Source organism: Pygocentrus nattereri, chromosome 28 (genome assembly GCF_015220715.1).
Source record: "Pygocentrus nattereri isolate fPygNat1 chromosome 28, fPygNat1.pri, whole genome shotgun sequence".
Lineage (NCBI taxonomy): Eukaryota > Metazoa > Chordata > Actinopteri > Characiformes > Serrasalmidae > Pygocentrus > Pygocentrus nattereri.
In genome coordinates this window covers 7,130,041-7,145,544 of record NC_051238.1, presented here as the reverse complement: position 1 = coordinate 7,145,544, position 15,504 = coordinate 7,130,041, and the positions used below count along the sequence as shown (strand labels likewise).

The 15,504-nt window shown below is 41.0% G+C and overlaps 1 protein-coding gene across 1 annotated transcript; it reads left to right on the top strand.

Annotated features, from left to right (window-relative positions):
* Nucleotides 1-7,053: 7,053 nt before the first annotated feature.
* Nucleotides 7,054-14,785, top strand: dohh (deoxyhypusine hydroxylase/monooxygenase). The gene is made up of 5 exons (XM_017718181.1): nt 7,054-7,157; nt 8,876-9,226; nt 10,265-10,341; nt 11,416-11,668; nt 13,694-14,785. Exons 2-5 carry the CDS (start codon nt 8,953-8,955, stop codon nt 14,011-14,013), a joined length of 924 nt encoding a protein of 307 aa, XP_017573670.1. The 5' UTR covers nt 7,054-7,157; nt 8,876-8,952; the 3' UTR covers nt 14,014-14,785.
* Nucleotides 14,786-15,504: the final 719 nt, after the last annotated feature.

Genomic DNA, 15,504 nt, shown 5'->3' with positions numbered 1-15,504 from the left:
CGCGTTGGCATAGCAACGGAGGCACGACCGTTAAAGCGGCGCACCTTCTGCTGCTGGTAAAACGAACCGTGAACTATATAGACAGACAGACAGACAGACAGATAGACAGACAGATAGACAGACAGATAGATAGACAGACAGATAGATAGATAGATAGATAGATAGATAGATAGATAGATAGATAGATAGATAGATAGATAGATAGATAGATAGATAGATAGATAGAGACTATAAATACATTTCAGTTTGAGTTATGATGCTGTGGATTTGGAATTAAATTCGCTGTTATTATTTATAAAGGCTTAACTAAGACAAAAGCTTAAAGAAAATCAACAGACAAAACTTTAAAAGTCGGGAGGGGGAGAGGGAGAGTGGGGGTGACAGCACACGGACAATTAGACATGAGCTTAAATCACAACAATTATTATTTCTTAGTATAATTCATTGCATACACAAACACACACACACACACACACACACACACATATATATATATATATATATATATGTGTGTGTGTGTGTGTGTGTGTGTGTGTGTGTGTATATTGCTGCTTTCAGAACAAAATCTCCATTTTTGTTGTTTTTCAGTTTTTTACATATTTTGAAAATGTCTGTTGGCCCTTATATTGCATGCAAATTTCATGATGAATGGACTAAAAGAAATGACCTAAAATGATTTGGAAAGATGTTTGGTTCTATTGACTTATATCAAAAGTAAAGTAGGTTTTTCCCTTCTCCTGAAAAGTTACCATTTTGGAGATACAAGGTTTTGTTCTGACAACAGCAATATATATATATGGTTCCTGAATTGTTCACCACCACTGTGAACAACTCAGACTCTGCAAGTTTTTCTAGAACAGAGCATTTCACACCAAACAACTTTGAATGACATTTGTCATCTTTCACTTTTACACTTATAGTGTCCAGAGCCTCTCAGTTATAGGAGCCTTCCAGCCTAAGACTAGCATTAAGACTATCTGTTGAGTTATGCACTGTTCTGAAGTGCAGCATTGCATCTCTATGTCTTATCAGTTTGATGGACTTCACAAGTTTGCATCCTTTTTGTGTTTCGTTCCTTCCATATTCTCTCATTTCACTACCAGGCATGTACTCGCAATGTGTCAAACATACAGAGATAAAGCAATGCAGTAATGTAGAGGCTAATAATTACGGATGCTTCTGAGTAGTACGGGTTACTATCTGGCCTCCTTCAATCAATCAATCAACCTTTATTTCAACTCAGAACAGTGGTTTTAAAAAAAGATAGGATGAAATATGTGAACTAAAACAAATAAAAATCAGATGAGTAGATTTTTAAAGAAATAAAAATCAGTTAGAAGACATAAGGACAGTGACTCTTCAAGGGAATACCTCCTCAATTTATCAGCCTTAGCCCGGCCCCTACATTTCACACCTTTGATTAACCTGAAACCACACCTGAAACTAGTAATTGCTATTAAGCTGAAGAAAGTCTCTAGCTTTACCAGCAGAAAGACAAATCTCAGTTAGAAGACACAAGCATATATAGATGTGTAAACAAAGTGGCAGTGCATAGCAATATGAGTAGAGCTATAATGGCCAGCTGGTGCTCAGTGAGCCTGTCCTGTCAGGGACTCAGTATACAATAATGTCCCAGCACAGTGACGAGGTGTACAGTGCAATCGCTTTTGCTGAAGGTGCTCCACTGTCTGACCGGTAGATCACGGAGGAAGTGTGATGTACTGTCCAGAACAGACTGCTGCGAGGAAGACAGCACCCTCAACAACAGACTGGTAGAAGATCACCAACATCTTGCTTCACACATTAAAATACCTGAGCCTTCTGAGAAAGTAAAGTCCGTTCATCCCCGTCCTGTAAACAGCCTCTGTGTTGGCCCTCCAGTCCAGTTTGTTGTCAAGCAAGAAACCCAGGTATTTGTAGGTGTGCAAGAGCTCAACATTCTGATCTATGATGGTAATGGGGATGATTGTGGTCAGGAGTTGTGCAAAGCTACTAAGACTCCTCAAGCCTTGCTAGCTGGAGGAAAGATTTCATTCTCAGTTGGGTTTTCCTCACTGCATCCCCATCATTGACTTTCTCCATGTCCCTGTGTAGGCACCACAGGACTGCAGGAACAGAGCTGGCATTCAGTGGTCCTGCAAGCCATGGTGAATGCCCAAGGCACCTTCTGGGACATTGGCACGGCAGGGTGGCTTGCGCCCTCAAACACCAAAGCTACAATAAGGCCAGCCGCTGGGAATCCTCCTGTTGGGTGACACGGAACAAAACTGGCTGCTCAAATGCTGCTCCATTCCCTGCAGGTGCTGAGGCGGGACAAATGCCTTTAGACCTGCAGCATGTGTACATGGACGACCCGAAGGCAGAGGCTGTATGCTCTTCATTGTGTGATTCCACCTGCAGCAAAGGATCACAGCACCTACAAAGCCAGTGCAAGCCTGGCCCGCTGTGCCTATGCAGATCAATAGTGCTGCACACGATCAGCTTCTTACTATGCACTGACCACCGTTTGTCAAATACAAATTTCTACTCATTTTAGTGCACAGCAGCATGGAGGTCCGGAGAATACATATGCTGCTTTTTCTTTGCTGTATCAAAAAGCACACAGTTCACATACAAGAGAGTGAGATAAATACAGTCAACTCCAGAATTATATGTGTGTGTATGTACATGTATGTATGTATGTATGTATGTATGTATGTTTGTATGTACATATAAAAAAGGCTAATAAAACACAATTTATATATATTGCAGCAACACAATTTACAATTTCTACACAAAGAACACTGGCCTGCCGTACAATGTAAGTAGCCATAGCTTTAGTGGATAACCATTGTCACCTATCAGCCTCCCCTCCAGGTCATCCTTTTGGAAGACTACGGGAATGGCAGAATAGTCCAGGACAAAGGCATCCTGTGAAGACCCTGGATAATTAGCATAAATATGTGTCACTAAGCATCACATATCAGCTGGATTTTAATGGAGTGGACTCCCTTTCTGTTCACATAAATAAGCAGTTCAGTTAAGGGAGAAGGCAAGTGCATATGTGTCTATTGCCCCCAAAATCCCAGGCAGTGCATATTTAGACAAGTTGCTCTCTGCTGAAGTTGTTCTTAGTTCTGAGCTGGCGCTCATGTGAACTAAGAAAGGCTATATAGCTACTGGCTTGCCAGACAAGACTGGAAGCAATTACATGTATAGCAGAACTGACTGCTGATTGGTTTAAACCAGTCACCAGGCCTAAAATGTTCTGGAAGGTGCCTGCTGCAAAGAAGACGAGGGCCACTGTGACTTTCATGTCTACAAATAGAGCACAGGGGCCTCTAGGATCGGCCTCGACGCTTGCGACTAGCCGGCATACCAGTCTTTCTCTGTGAGGCCCAGGAAGGAGCTCCAGCTGCGATATGCCCGCTCCTTGTATTGCCGCCTTTGTAAGAAATACATGTATTCCATTGCTCCTGCAGGGGGTGGAAAAAATCTATTATCTTACAGATTTCACATCTATGTAAAAGAATAGGTTGGTAAAAAAAATAATTTACCCAGTTGCCCAGATGTAGTTAATCACCCAAGACATGTCTGGAGACCAAAGAGAACTGGAGGAGACAGGCTAACATTGCTAACAAACACTAGAACTCACATAGTCACCCAAATAGCCCAACTCAGTTTAGTAGTAATACACCCTCAAAACTTCTCTCAGGAAGTTCTGCGTACTGTTGAACTATAAGAATGAACAAAACTTCATTGTTATTTCAGACGACGCCAGTGCTGGTATTCACAAAGCGGGACAGATGAGATTCCCGAGTATTTATGATATGATGGTTGTTGTCAGAAACACAGATTCGAGGTCAGCATTCCTGGTCCTGAGGTGGTTTGTGAATTTAGACCATGTTGTCTAAAGTGTCTTAAGTGTTTTATTTATCTTAACAGTTCACTGTAGGTCATACTGTGTCCTAAACCACACAGTGTGATGTATTACAAAAAAACATTTGGGCTTTTTGCTGAAAATTGAGTTGTAATGTATGTTAGCATCGTTGGCCTTCCTACTTCAGGTCTGAACAGGTGTCGGCTGGTCGAACACGTCTGGCTTAAGTGAAAAAACAGCGTAAGTGTAAATTCGATTTTTTGCTGAACTACTCCTTTAAGAGATAAATGTAGTTCTGGCTTATACTGAGCAAAATATTTTTCAAATATATCACTGTGTTAAAGTATCGAATAATAATAGTAATAATAATAATAATAATAATAATGGTGTTATAATGAAGTGTCTTTTGAATTTTGAATTGTTCTGTCACATTGTAGCGAACTGTTGGGTTCTGGATTTTGCAGAAGACCAGAGAGGCCATTAGCAGTTATAAATATCTCGGGTTATAGTTATCTCGGGATCACAACTTAATCTTATTTTGAAATCACAGGACAAATTGCGGTTTATGAGAAAACAACTGTCGTTATCTTGATGTCATGATTTAATTATCTTGTGAGCTCAAGATAACAGTCCAGAAAGTAAGAACTATCTCATGGCCTCTCTGGACGTCCGTAGGATATCATACATGAAGTGCACCAGTTATAAGTACAATAAATAAATAAATAAATGAATTAATGAATGAACGAATAAATAAATAAATAAAACCGCCAAATGTAGTAAGAAAAAGCAAACTCGATATCACGGTGCGCTGATACAGACGGTATATCGCCCAGCGCTGAGCACAAATAACCGACTGACTCTCAACCTGCAGCTTCCCCTTTCAGCTGAAACCCGAGCGGCTTTGCTCTCACATTCGAGCGCCTCTTCCAGCTAAGTGCAGCGAGGAGCTTTACCGCCACCTGCTGTACGTCCGTGGAACTGCAGCCAAACTCCGCCTGATGCTCCGACAGACCGGTCAGCTTCCCCTGCCTCACTCTTCTCCACGGGGCCTGTAGGACCTCCATTATAAACAGAAATGACGTTAAAAACGCCGCTTTCCCGCCACTCCACCCACCTTAGCACAGCACACGTCTACGGTTCTTACACAAAAATAGTCTTAATATTGTTATAATTAAAATTTTACCAGAAGAAATTGGGGGAAATAAGTGAAAAATGCACAATTTTAAGTATAATTCCTAATATCATGACAAATAGGAATAAAAGCTTAAAACGCCTTGTCATATAAAACCTCAGAAATCTATTCGAACATGTACTAATGAAGTTTAACTTCTCCGAATTGAATTTGCCACATTTAACACTGACAAAGTGCCATTAAATACACAGGGAAATCAGAATAGTAATATTACATACACCACCATATATTAGAGCAGTGCTATATGTAATCGTACATAATAACTGCTAGTAACGCTTCAGTTTTCCGTTCAGTTTTTACACGAAAAGTTCTGTTTTTTTATTAAAAGCTCACAGTTTGTGCCTCACACGCAACCAAATTAGCAATATGCTATTTTTGCGCTGCGCTTAGACTGAAAATAAGGACCTAGAGCTCGTTGTTAGTATGTACGTGGAAAAGAAGCCACCACCCTGATCACATTCGTCTGTGTGCAAGAACAGAAAAAAGATTTAACTGATTAATTTTGATCAGGGGAAAAAAAAAAAGAAAATCTTTTGGCGTTTTGGCGCCCCCTGGTGGATGAGTGACATTCAAACATGCCTTATATTAAGATTCACTGCTGCCTAAATTCACAGTCGCTATAAAGGTCTTATAAGGACTTGTGAAGACTGTAATAACTTTGATCATGGTCTGGCAGAAAAAAAATCTCATATGGCAAGCGGAATGGACATCAGCTCGTCCGGTAGAGTTCAGAACCATTTGTCACTGTGGAACTGGACCTCTGCATTTTACCCATCCGTGCAGTGAAACAACCACATACATGCACAGTAGTGAACACACACACTAGGGGGCAGTGAGCACACTTGCCTGGAGCGGTGGGCAGCCCTATCCACAGCGCCCGGGGAGCAACTGGGGGTTAGGTGTCTTGCTCAAGGACACCTCAGTCATGTGCTGTCAGCCGAGGGGATCGAACTGGTTCCCTAACCTCCAGCCCACGACTGCCCGACTGCACGACTGAAGATTCAGGACCACCAAAACCAACACATCCAGGCATGCTAAGAACTTTTTCCCCCACATTTAAACTGAAAGGGCTCTATTTTCAGTGTAAGCACAGTATAAAAATAGCATACTGTTAATTTGTTTGGTGCTGTATATATTTACAATTTACATTTAAATTTGGCAGCGGTGGGCTGGAGGTTAGGAAACTGGCCCTGTGACTGGAAGGTCGCTGGTTTGATCCCCAGAGCTGACAGCACATGACTGACCCCCAACTGCTCCCCGGGCACTGTAGATAGGGCTGCCCACCGTTCTGGGCAAGTGTGCTCAATGCCCCCTAGTGTGTGTCCTCACTAGTGTGTATGTGGTGTTTCACTTCACGGATGGGTTAAATGCGGAGGTGGAATTTCCCCGTTGTGGGACTAATAAGGGTCACTTCATCTTAATCTAAACCTTACAAACCTCTCTTATTGTATTACATGATAGCACCTATGTAACATAATGCTTATTGCACAATTGTACAGACTAAATTTGTTAAACACTGTGTATAATCTGTATTCTATTCATTCATTCATTCATTCATTGATAGAAAGGCCAGCAGAGACCAGCTTGGCTGGTCACCAGCAAAGCCAGCACAGCAGCACGTGTTGTGTTTTGGGTTCTGGTCAGCTAGAAGGACCATGATGGGTTGAGTCAGACCAGCACTAGACCAGCATAAACCAGCATAGACCGGCGTAGACCAGCTTGAATTGCTTGCTTGGTAGTAAAAGTCTTTTTAGACCTTCCTATGTAGCAGAGATTCATACCTGCAGATGTTCAGATGTTCAGATGTTCACACATCTCTGAAGTTTTTCCACACTGGCTCTGTTTTATTCTTTATTCTTTGCACTTCATCCTATTTACAGTACTTTTATTGTATTTGTGCCTTATTTAAATCCGTCTGAACCGCCTGTGCTCGTCTGGTCTGGTTAGTGGGACTCACCAAGACACGGCGAGGTGAAGTGATTCTGACTCCCCCAGTCCTGTAGAGGCGCTAAACCTCGGCGCATCGTCGAAAAACCTTCGAGAACTCAAACTCCTTCCTGCAGTGGCAGCATGGAGAGCTGAGCCGTGAGCGCCCGGGAGCTGCCAGTAAGTGTTTTATTAACCCTCTGTAGATGTTTTTAGGAGATCTAGTGAAAAGGGGAGCATTACGTGTGTCACATAGTTTTAAAACAATAACATTTAAGGTGATTTTAAAGGCAGGACTAGAGTAGAGGCAGCTCCTCAGCCCACTAAGTGATGATGATTGCAAGGCCATCTGTAGTAATACTGTAAGAAACTGTACCATTCCTGCAGTGTTTAAAACACGTATATAATAACCTGTAATGCTTTCAACTCTGTGTAATAGTCCTGTAGTACTGTACTGTAGAAGTCTGTAACAGTGGTGTAGCGTTGTATTGTGTAGCTGTATTAAACTTTTCTAAGTGTACACCTTTACTATAAGATCCGCCTGTAGAAACTCCTGTAGTGTTACTATAGTTCTTTTTAAATGTTAACATGACACTAACAAGATTTCCAGAAAGGCACGGCAGTCAAAGCGTGGCTGGGGTGTGTTTAGTTCAACATGTTCATTTTAAGTTATGTGATCTTTTGCTTTTATTCACTGGGTTTATTCTGCTGTAGGCTCTTATTCTGAAGGATGGGTCTAGGACCTGCGAGGGCTTTGTGTTGTAGAAGAGCTACAGAAAGAGAGAGAGAATGAGCCAGCTAAAAGGAGAGGCTGTGAGCTGGCCTCAGAACTGCGTTATCCCACTTCTGACACCACTGTAACGTGGGGGGTTTCCAGAAGAAACTTGGGCAACTTAAAGTTCTGCTCTGTAACCCGGATTTGCTCAGCTTGACTAAGAAAACGATGTACGGCAGTGGTTTCTAACCCTGGTCCTGTTTGTTAGCTGGAGCAGGTGTGGCAGATTGTGGTTGAAACTGGACACTGCAGGAAGGTAGACCTCCAGTATCAGGGTTGGAGACCACCTGGGTAAAGAAAGAGGAAAACTCAGTTCAGTTCTCAGGCTAGCTCAGGTCTCTACCGTTAGTTGGTTCCCTCTCTCTCCCTAGCTCTGCTACAACAACACACAACGCTTGCAGTTTCTAAACCCGCCCTTCAGAATAAAAGTCCACAGTAGAATAGACTAAGTGAATAAATCCAGAGGAGCACAACCTAAAACTAATATGTTAAAAGCATTTCCTGACCACACTACCTACTGTCTTTTTGAACTAAGTAGAACCCAGACACGCTGTGAAGCCACAATAGTAGATATTGTGTGGAATGGTGTGAATGATTGTGTTTACATGCATGATAACATACAGGATGTCACAAGTTAAATTGAAGATCCCCTCAGTGTGTAAAAAGGGGTTGTGTCAGCTTTTATCTGATTTTCAAAAATAAAAAAGTAAAATCTTGCCTGTAAGCAAACCTGAATAATGCAACAACATTTCTGCCTTATTCCTTATTATATTTATACTTAAACCAACATGGTTTCTGGGAGGTTTATAGCAATAACTAATAAATAATAGTTTAATTAAGCCTATTCAATGAAATAAAGTTTTTCAATGTTGCTGTATGTACACAACAACCATGTTAAAGGGGGAAATTTGAAATTATCGGCAGTATTAACATTATTGTGTTAGTACTACAAGCCATTTTAATGCACTTAATTCAACTAATAGACTGCTTACATTGTCAAATAAGGTGTAGTCTTTGTAAACTGGCTCACATTGATGTAATCATGTTTGTTTCTCATATATTATTTCATTAAGCACTTTTTTGTTCATCTGATTCTTACTTTTGTACTTGTAATGCCTTTTAGATCATCTGCAGCACTGGTTCCTCTATTGTAACGGATCATCTGCATATTCATCAGCCTACATTAGTCTTACGATACTCATGGCGAGTGAGCAGGACGTGGCGGCAGTGGGGACCATACTTGTTAACCCCAAACAGGACTTGACGACGCGATTTAGAGCACTTTTTACGTTACGTAATCTTGGAGGACCAGAGGCTATTAAATGGATCAGCGAGGCCTTTGTGGATGATTCTGCACTTCTGAAGCATGAGCTGGCCTACTGCCTTGGCCAGATGCAGGACGAGCGAGCAATTCCCATTCTGGAGATGGTGCTGAAAGATACCAGGCAAGAGCCAATGGTCAGGCATGAAGCAGGTGAAATGCAGCATGCTCACTTCTTTTTGTTATACTTTGAAAAGTCTACACCAGTTCACTGGCCTTGATGAACCAATCCGATATTTTCGATCAGTATTGGCAGCAATTCTGACTTGATTTAATGGATTAGATATTGGCCAGATTTGACACCATCTTAAACATAATGTTGGTTTATGACCATTAAAGATATTATGTGCAGACATTTTTGCATTGCTATCACTGAATTTTTGTAATTAGTGAATGTGAATTACTGAACTACTCATATGCTAGCCGAGACGTTCACTGTCATTCCAACTATCAGTCATTCCAAGCTTTGAAATCAGTTTGTTTCTTTATTTTTTAAGCAATATAAAACCAATTGGGTTGCAGGAAAAATCTAAAATTATTCTGTAGTCATTCCACTCTTAAATACAAATAATAACAATGTAAGAAGCGCTTAGTTCCAATTAAAAGAGAATGTCATTGATTTTTCAAAATCTCTGCATAATTAAATAGTTAAGTCAACAAAGTCATCTAGAGTGGTGAAATACTCTCTTCTAGAGAAACTTACCAAGTCTGAATTGGTGACACTGATGGTGAAAGGAACCAGACGTCCTCCTCTAAAAGCTCCCTCACAGAAAGTTATTACACAAAATGGTTATGAATATGCTGCCTGATGTCTAAGACCTTGTTTTATGATGGTTTTGAGAAGTGTTTGTCTTAAAATGTCATTTTTGAAGTCATTTATCTCAGTGATTTACATGCAGTCCAGACAAGCAAAATAAAAGTATCCCAAGAAAACAAAGTTTTTCAGATTTCCTGCAATTCTGTCATCACTTTGCTGTCCAAAGCTGTTTTATCTGTGGCTGTTTATTGAGACTACTTGTTGTTTTTCCACATCTGTTTGTCTGATGTCTGAAACCTGACATTGTGGTCTAAGTATGTCGCAAAACATACACTGTAACCTCACCACAGTCAAGGATAACTATAGTATATAAAATGCATAATAATATAAAATGGGATTATGTGTAATATTAATGATTTTATCCATGCATATAGGTGAAGCTTTGGGAGCCATCGGAAATCCGAAAGTCTTAGATTTGCTGAAGCAGTATTCAGAGGATCCAGTCATTGAGGTATGATGTTGTTCCGCTTCTTCACTAAAGAAATCATGTTGAGAGACAACCGTGGTATAATAAGACTCTTACTCAATCACTGGCTCTGTTTTAACATGGGCTACGTTCACATTACAAGCCTCATTGCTCAAATCCAATTTTTTGCTCAAAACCGATCTGACAGGGCAGTTCACTCTCATTTAGGTAAATGACTCAAATCTATCATTAATGTGAACGAACCGGCGACTTGAAATGACCCACGTGTGCACGTCCTACCCAGTAATGTAACGTGAATGAATCACGAGCATCATCAGCACAAACTAACGAGCGAGAAGATAATTAACTCCAATCAGCTCTCCGATTCATTATTAGAGTGAGACGAAGGAGAAAAAGGTGAGGTGTTGCGTTTCCACCGGTAACAGGCTTTAATGTCTGTTTGGCGCTGCTGCCATGGTAACGATTAATGATGGTGCACATGCAGTGGAAAAAAAGCACATGAATTCTGGACAAATTGGACACGTATCCAATCTAGGACCACATATGAAAGTGGCTTAGGTCGGATTTGAAAACATCACCGCCTCGAAAACATCAGATCTGAGTCACATTAGGGCAAAAAATCAGGTTTATGCCACTTCAACCTGGTAATGTGAACGTAGCCATACAGAGCCTTGGTGCAGAGTCTGGTTGAAAATTGATAGTGGAAGGTGGAGAGAGCTGCCACTTTCCCTCTAAAACCTGCAGCCAAATTCCAACAGTCCATGCAATTCTAACATCCTAGTGGCTGGCGAAGTGTCTGTGAACACAGCAGCCATTTCTTTCCATGTCACAGTTACTCAAGTTGTATACTCCACTCCCACCCATGTTTAGGCTGACTTTCCCCACAGTTTTTCCAGACGTGTATTCGTGTTATGACAGCAGTTCTCAAGCTTTTTTTAGTCTTTGTGGCCCCCACGGGTGATGGCCACTCCTGGAGAACTGCTGTGGTAGATCACGTCTGGCCCCATAATAGAGCTGTGGAGGGGAAAACACTGTCAGCCACACTTTCTTTGTGTTAAAGAAATGTTTATGTTTATATCTGTATGTGTTTATGCGCAGGTGGCAGAGACGTGTCAGCTGGCTGTGAGGAGGTTGGAGTGGTTGATGAAGGGTGGAGATGAAAGCTCAGCGGAGGGCTTGGACAGTAACCCCTACAGCTCCGTGGACCCTGCACCCCCAGCCCAGAGGAAGAGTGTTTCCGAGCTGAGGAAAGAGCTGCTGGATGAACTGCTGCCACTGTTTGAACGCTACCGAGCCATGTTTGCCCTTAGAAACCTCGGCACAGAGGAGGCTGTGCTGGCTCTAGGAGATGGTGAGAGGGTTTTGTGTTTGAAAATCGTGTTTTTAAGGGGGATTCTGTATGTTTTTCTAAATTTCTACCTAATTGTTAAGGTATAGTCAGAGTCATTCAGTGTGGTTTGACATGAAATGCTTGGAGGTTCACTGGTGGTTTTGGATTGTAAATAAAACGCTTGTTTTGTAGACATTGTGACCCCGGTTCCTGTCACCACCCCTGTAAAGAAATCTGAATTGAAGTTTCTCTACAGTGAAACATTTCACATCAAACAACTCAGAATGACTTCGTTTACATCTCAGAGCTTGAATTATGCTGAATATAAAATACAAGAAAATCTGTGGAATTCCCCTTTTGCTGAAAAATTACATGTACACAATCTGATAGCAGATAATCTACTGAAATGGACAAAAGTACAGACAAAAATCAGACTGCTGCTTCTGTTTTTAGCGCTACCATTTTTAGACCAGTATATTGAAGAATCTCAGAAGCAAGTCTGTCTGAGATTACAGAGAGAACGTTTTTGAAGCACATTTGTGATGATTTAGGCATGCATTTTACAAAACGCTAATTGGTTGGATGTAAACTTCCATGATATGTTTCTCAGTGGATGTCACAAAATTTTGTTCAATTAAATCATGAAATGAAATAATGATCGTTGGTACAGAAACTCAGAGAAATATGATTTATGAAAAACTTGCTTCTTTAGCTTCATGTCTGAAGGATGAAACTAGGGTGTGATCTTAGACTCTGAGCTCTGTTGTATCCTGCATGTAAACAGTCACTAAAGTAGCTTTTTATCATCTGAGAAATAGTTAAATAGCTAAAGTTTGGCCATTTCTACCTCAGAGTGACGCAGAGAAGCTTGTTTCATGAATTTGTAGCAAGCAGAATTGATCACTGTAATGATCTTCTTACTGGACCTCCAGAGAAAACAATACATCCCTTACAACTGGTACAAAAACGCAGCAGCACAGATCCTAACAAAAACAACACGGAGAGATCACATCAGAACTTCACTGGCTGCCTGTGTCTTTCAGGACTGATTTTAAGGTTCTGCTGCTAGTTTTTAAAGTTCAAAATGACCTTAAAGCACCTGCTTACACCACAGAGTGTCTGTCTGTTTATGTTCCAGCATGTAATCTAAGATCTGCAGATAGTGGCCTTCTACAGAAACCCTCTGTAAAATACAGAAAACATGGAGAGGCCTCTTTCAGTTATTCTGCTTCTAAGCATTTAGCATTTAATTAAAACTCTACATCTCGAGGTGTTTATCTTTTCATTTATCATTTTTGTCTGATTCTAAATAAACACTAATGATTTCTTGTATAACTGCTTTATCACCAGTCTGTAATGCTCTTTGAGCTGCCACCGACATGAAAAGTGCTATATAAATAAAAAATATTAATTATTATATATTAATATGATTATTTAGCTACAATTCGCTATTTCTTACGGTGTTGGTCTGGAGCCTTAAAATGATTTTATCATTCAATCATTTTATTTTTCATTAGTTCAAATATTTTGAGGACAGCAAGAAGTTAAAAATGATTACTGTAAACATTTTATTCTCTTCATAATGTTTTATCAAGTTATCTGCCTCAGGATTTGATTACTTTTCAACTTCGTCAATGTTCTACAACTTTCTCAGTTATTTTAGACTTGGCTACAGTTCTTCATTGTGGACACTTAATGTTTTTTGGGCTTGACTGCAGTATTTAAGGCGGGACATCAGGGCATCACGATGTGACAAAAGTAGAAACAGGGCATCTGTAAAATCTGCCTCTTGTGCCTGGTGTGAGCAGCTTTGTTCATATAATAGGAGCTTTTGAGTTGTGGTGTTGCTCACTTGGTCACAAGCTGTTGTTTTATGGTAAACTTGTTACTTGTAATAAAGTTGTAGCTGTAATTGTTTTAAGGGCTGGTTGTTTTTGCTAAGTTACAGGCAAATAAGATGGAGTGAATGCCTCTCAGCCAATCACGTTGCAAGGTGGGAACTACTTGTGGTATAACAGACAATATTTACCCTGTCATCTTCCTCAGGCCTCCAGTGCAGCAGTGCCTTGTTCCGGCATGAGATCGGCTACGTGCTGGGCCAGATGCAACACGAGGCCAGCATCCCTCACCTGCGGGCCGCTCTAGAGAAGGAGGATGAGAGCGCTATGGTGCGGCATGAGTGCGCGGAGGCGCTGGGCTCCATTGGCAGAGATGCGTGTGTGCCCATACTGCAGCAGTACCGGCAGGACAGAGAAAGGGTGGTGAAGGAAAGCTGTGAAGTGGCTCTGGATATGCTGGAGTACGAGAACAGCTTGCAGTTTCAGTACGCAGATGGACTGCTCCGAGTGCACACTGCTGCTCAGTGACAGCGGGTTCTGCTTTCTCAGGAAACTTCAGCACATTAACATAGTGTTGATTTTCAGTGGTCCAGCATGGACCATTCTGGCCTTAGGCTCAACACATGGTTTGGTATAAACTGTTGCTCACTATCAGTCAGCTTCTTCAGATGAAATACACGTTAAATAAATGTTTTAAACCTATATCCATCTCCTAAGCCTGTCTTATTTCAGGTGAATTTACTGTTTTACACCTGGCTTTAAAAGACTCATATCATGGGGGGGTTGAACTCGTTAGGCCTAATTCACCAATATCATCATATGTGTTTTCTTAAATTTGTTCTTGAGAAAGGTCCCGAGAAAGTCTACGTCAGGTTCATGACGTGGTCTTAAACTGCAGCATTGTTTGCACCTTAATGCTCTTGAGTGTGTGTAGATTCTGTTCTTACCCAAGAACACATCCGAAATAAAACATTGGTGTCAGAATTCACCAATAAATGGGTTTTAAGAAGAAATTTCATCTTAAGAGCCGTTGGTGAATGAGGCCCAATGTTTTCATGATGTCACCAAAACCAAATCACTTGTACATACCTTCCTATTCAGCCTACAGCAGATTAGCTTGGGCTGCTTTTTAAATGAGGCACAATACCGGCCAATCAGAAGAAAGCTTAATTTCCATATGAAAACAGCCTGTTTAAGGAATAATGAGAGGTTGGAAAATTGTCATGTGCAAATGCAAATGGACTGTTTCTGTATACAAACCTGCACAAGTGGAGAAAAAAATAAAATGGAAGAAAAACGTGGGATATGGGCCCTTGAATGTCTCCAGTAATTTTCCTTAATCTTGCAGAGATATTTATTTATTTATGAGGCATGAGGATCTTTTTAATCTTTATCGTAACCCAGTGATTACCACTAATCGCAATAAACTGAAAACAGATTTCTGCTGTGCCCAGCTCTTTCTTTAAGCCCCCCAAATTGAGCTGGCTGCTGGGTGGTAAAGGTTTTATGTGTTGTATATTGTGCTGACTCACTGAAGCAGGTGGGCGTTTTGTCTTCTTTGAAATTTAAAACGGGATGGAGTCTTAGCCTCACATGACCCAAAGGTGCTTAAGGTCTCGATCAGGGTTTTTCATGAGCTGGAGGATAATGCTTCATAATATCGCTAGCTAATCCTGCCCAGCAGTCTGCCTCATCTATTAAGAGTGTCCCCTACCTCAACCACAGTATGGTGCCACACCCAAGCAATCCACTCTGAATTTAACCCTTAGTCTGTTGGCACAGAAAGAAATAGGCCGAACAATAGTATTGCCTCCCCTCAGCACTGAGTAACTGGCAAAGCCTTTAACAACTCAGGAGCTGCCAACAGAAAAGTCCCATAACATAATAGACTGACAGTCAGTTTGCAGTGTTTTTCATGTAGTTACTGGATAGTAAACCATAGGATCTAATAAGCCTGAGAATTTCAAAGACTGAACCCAAACTCAGTCTAAGACTAACTAAGACACCTATACCAACACA

Excerpts from the sequence above, each read along its gene's own strand:
- dohh (XM_017718181.1), top strand. The coding sequence starts at position 8,953 with ATGGCGAGTGAGCAGGACGTGGCGGCAGTGGGGACCATACTTGTTAAC. Across the intron at positions 10,342-11,415 it reads CAGAGGATCCAGTCATTGAG|GTGGCAGAGACGTGTCAGCT; the intron begins GTATGATGTTGT and ends GTTTATGCGCAG. Across the intron at positions 11,669-13,693 it reads TGTGCTGGCTCTAGGAGATG|GCCTCCAGTGCAGCAGTGCC; the intron begins GTGAGAGGGTTT and ends CATCTTCCTCAG.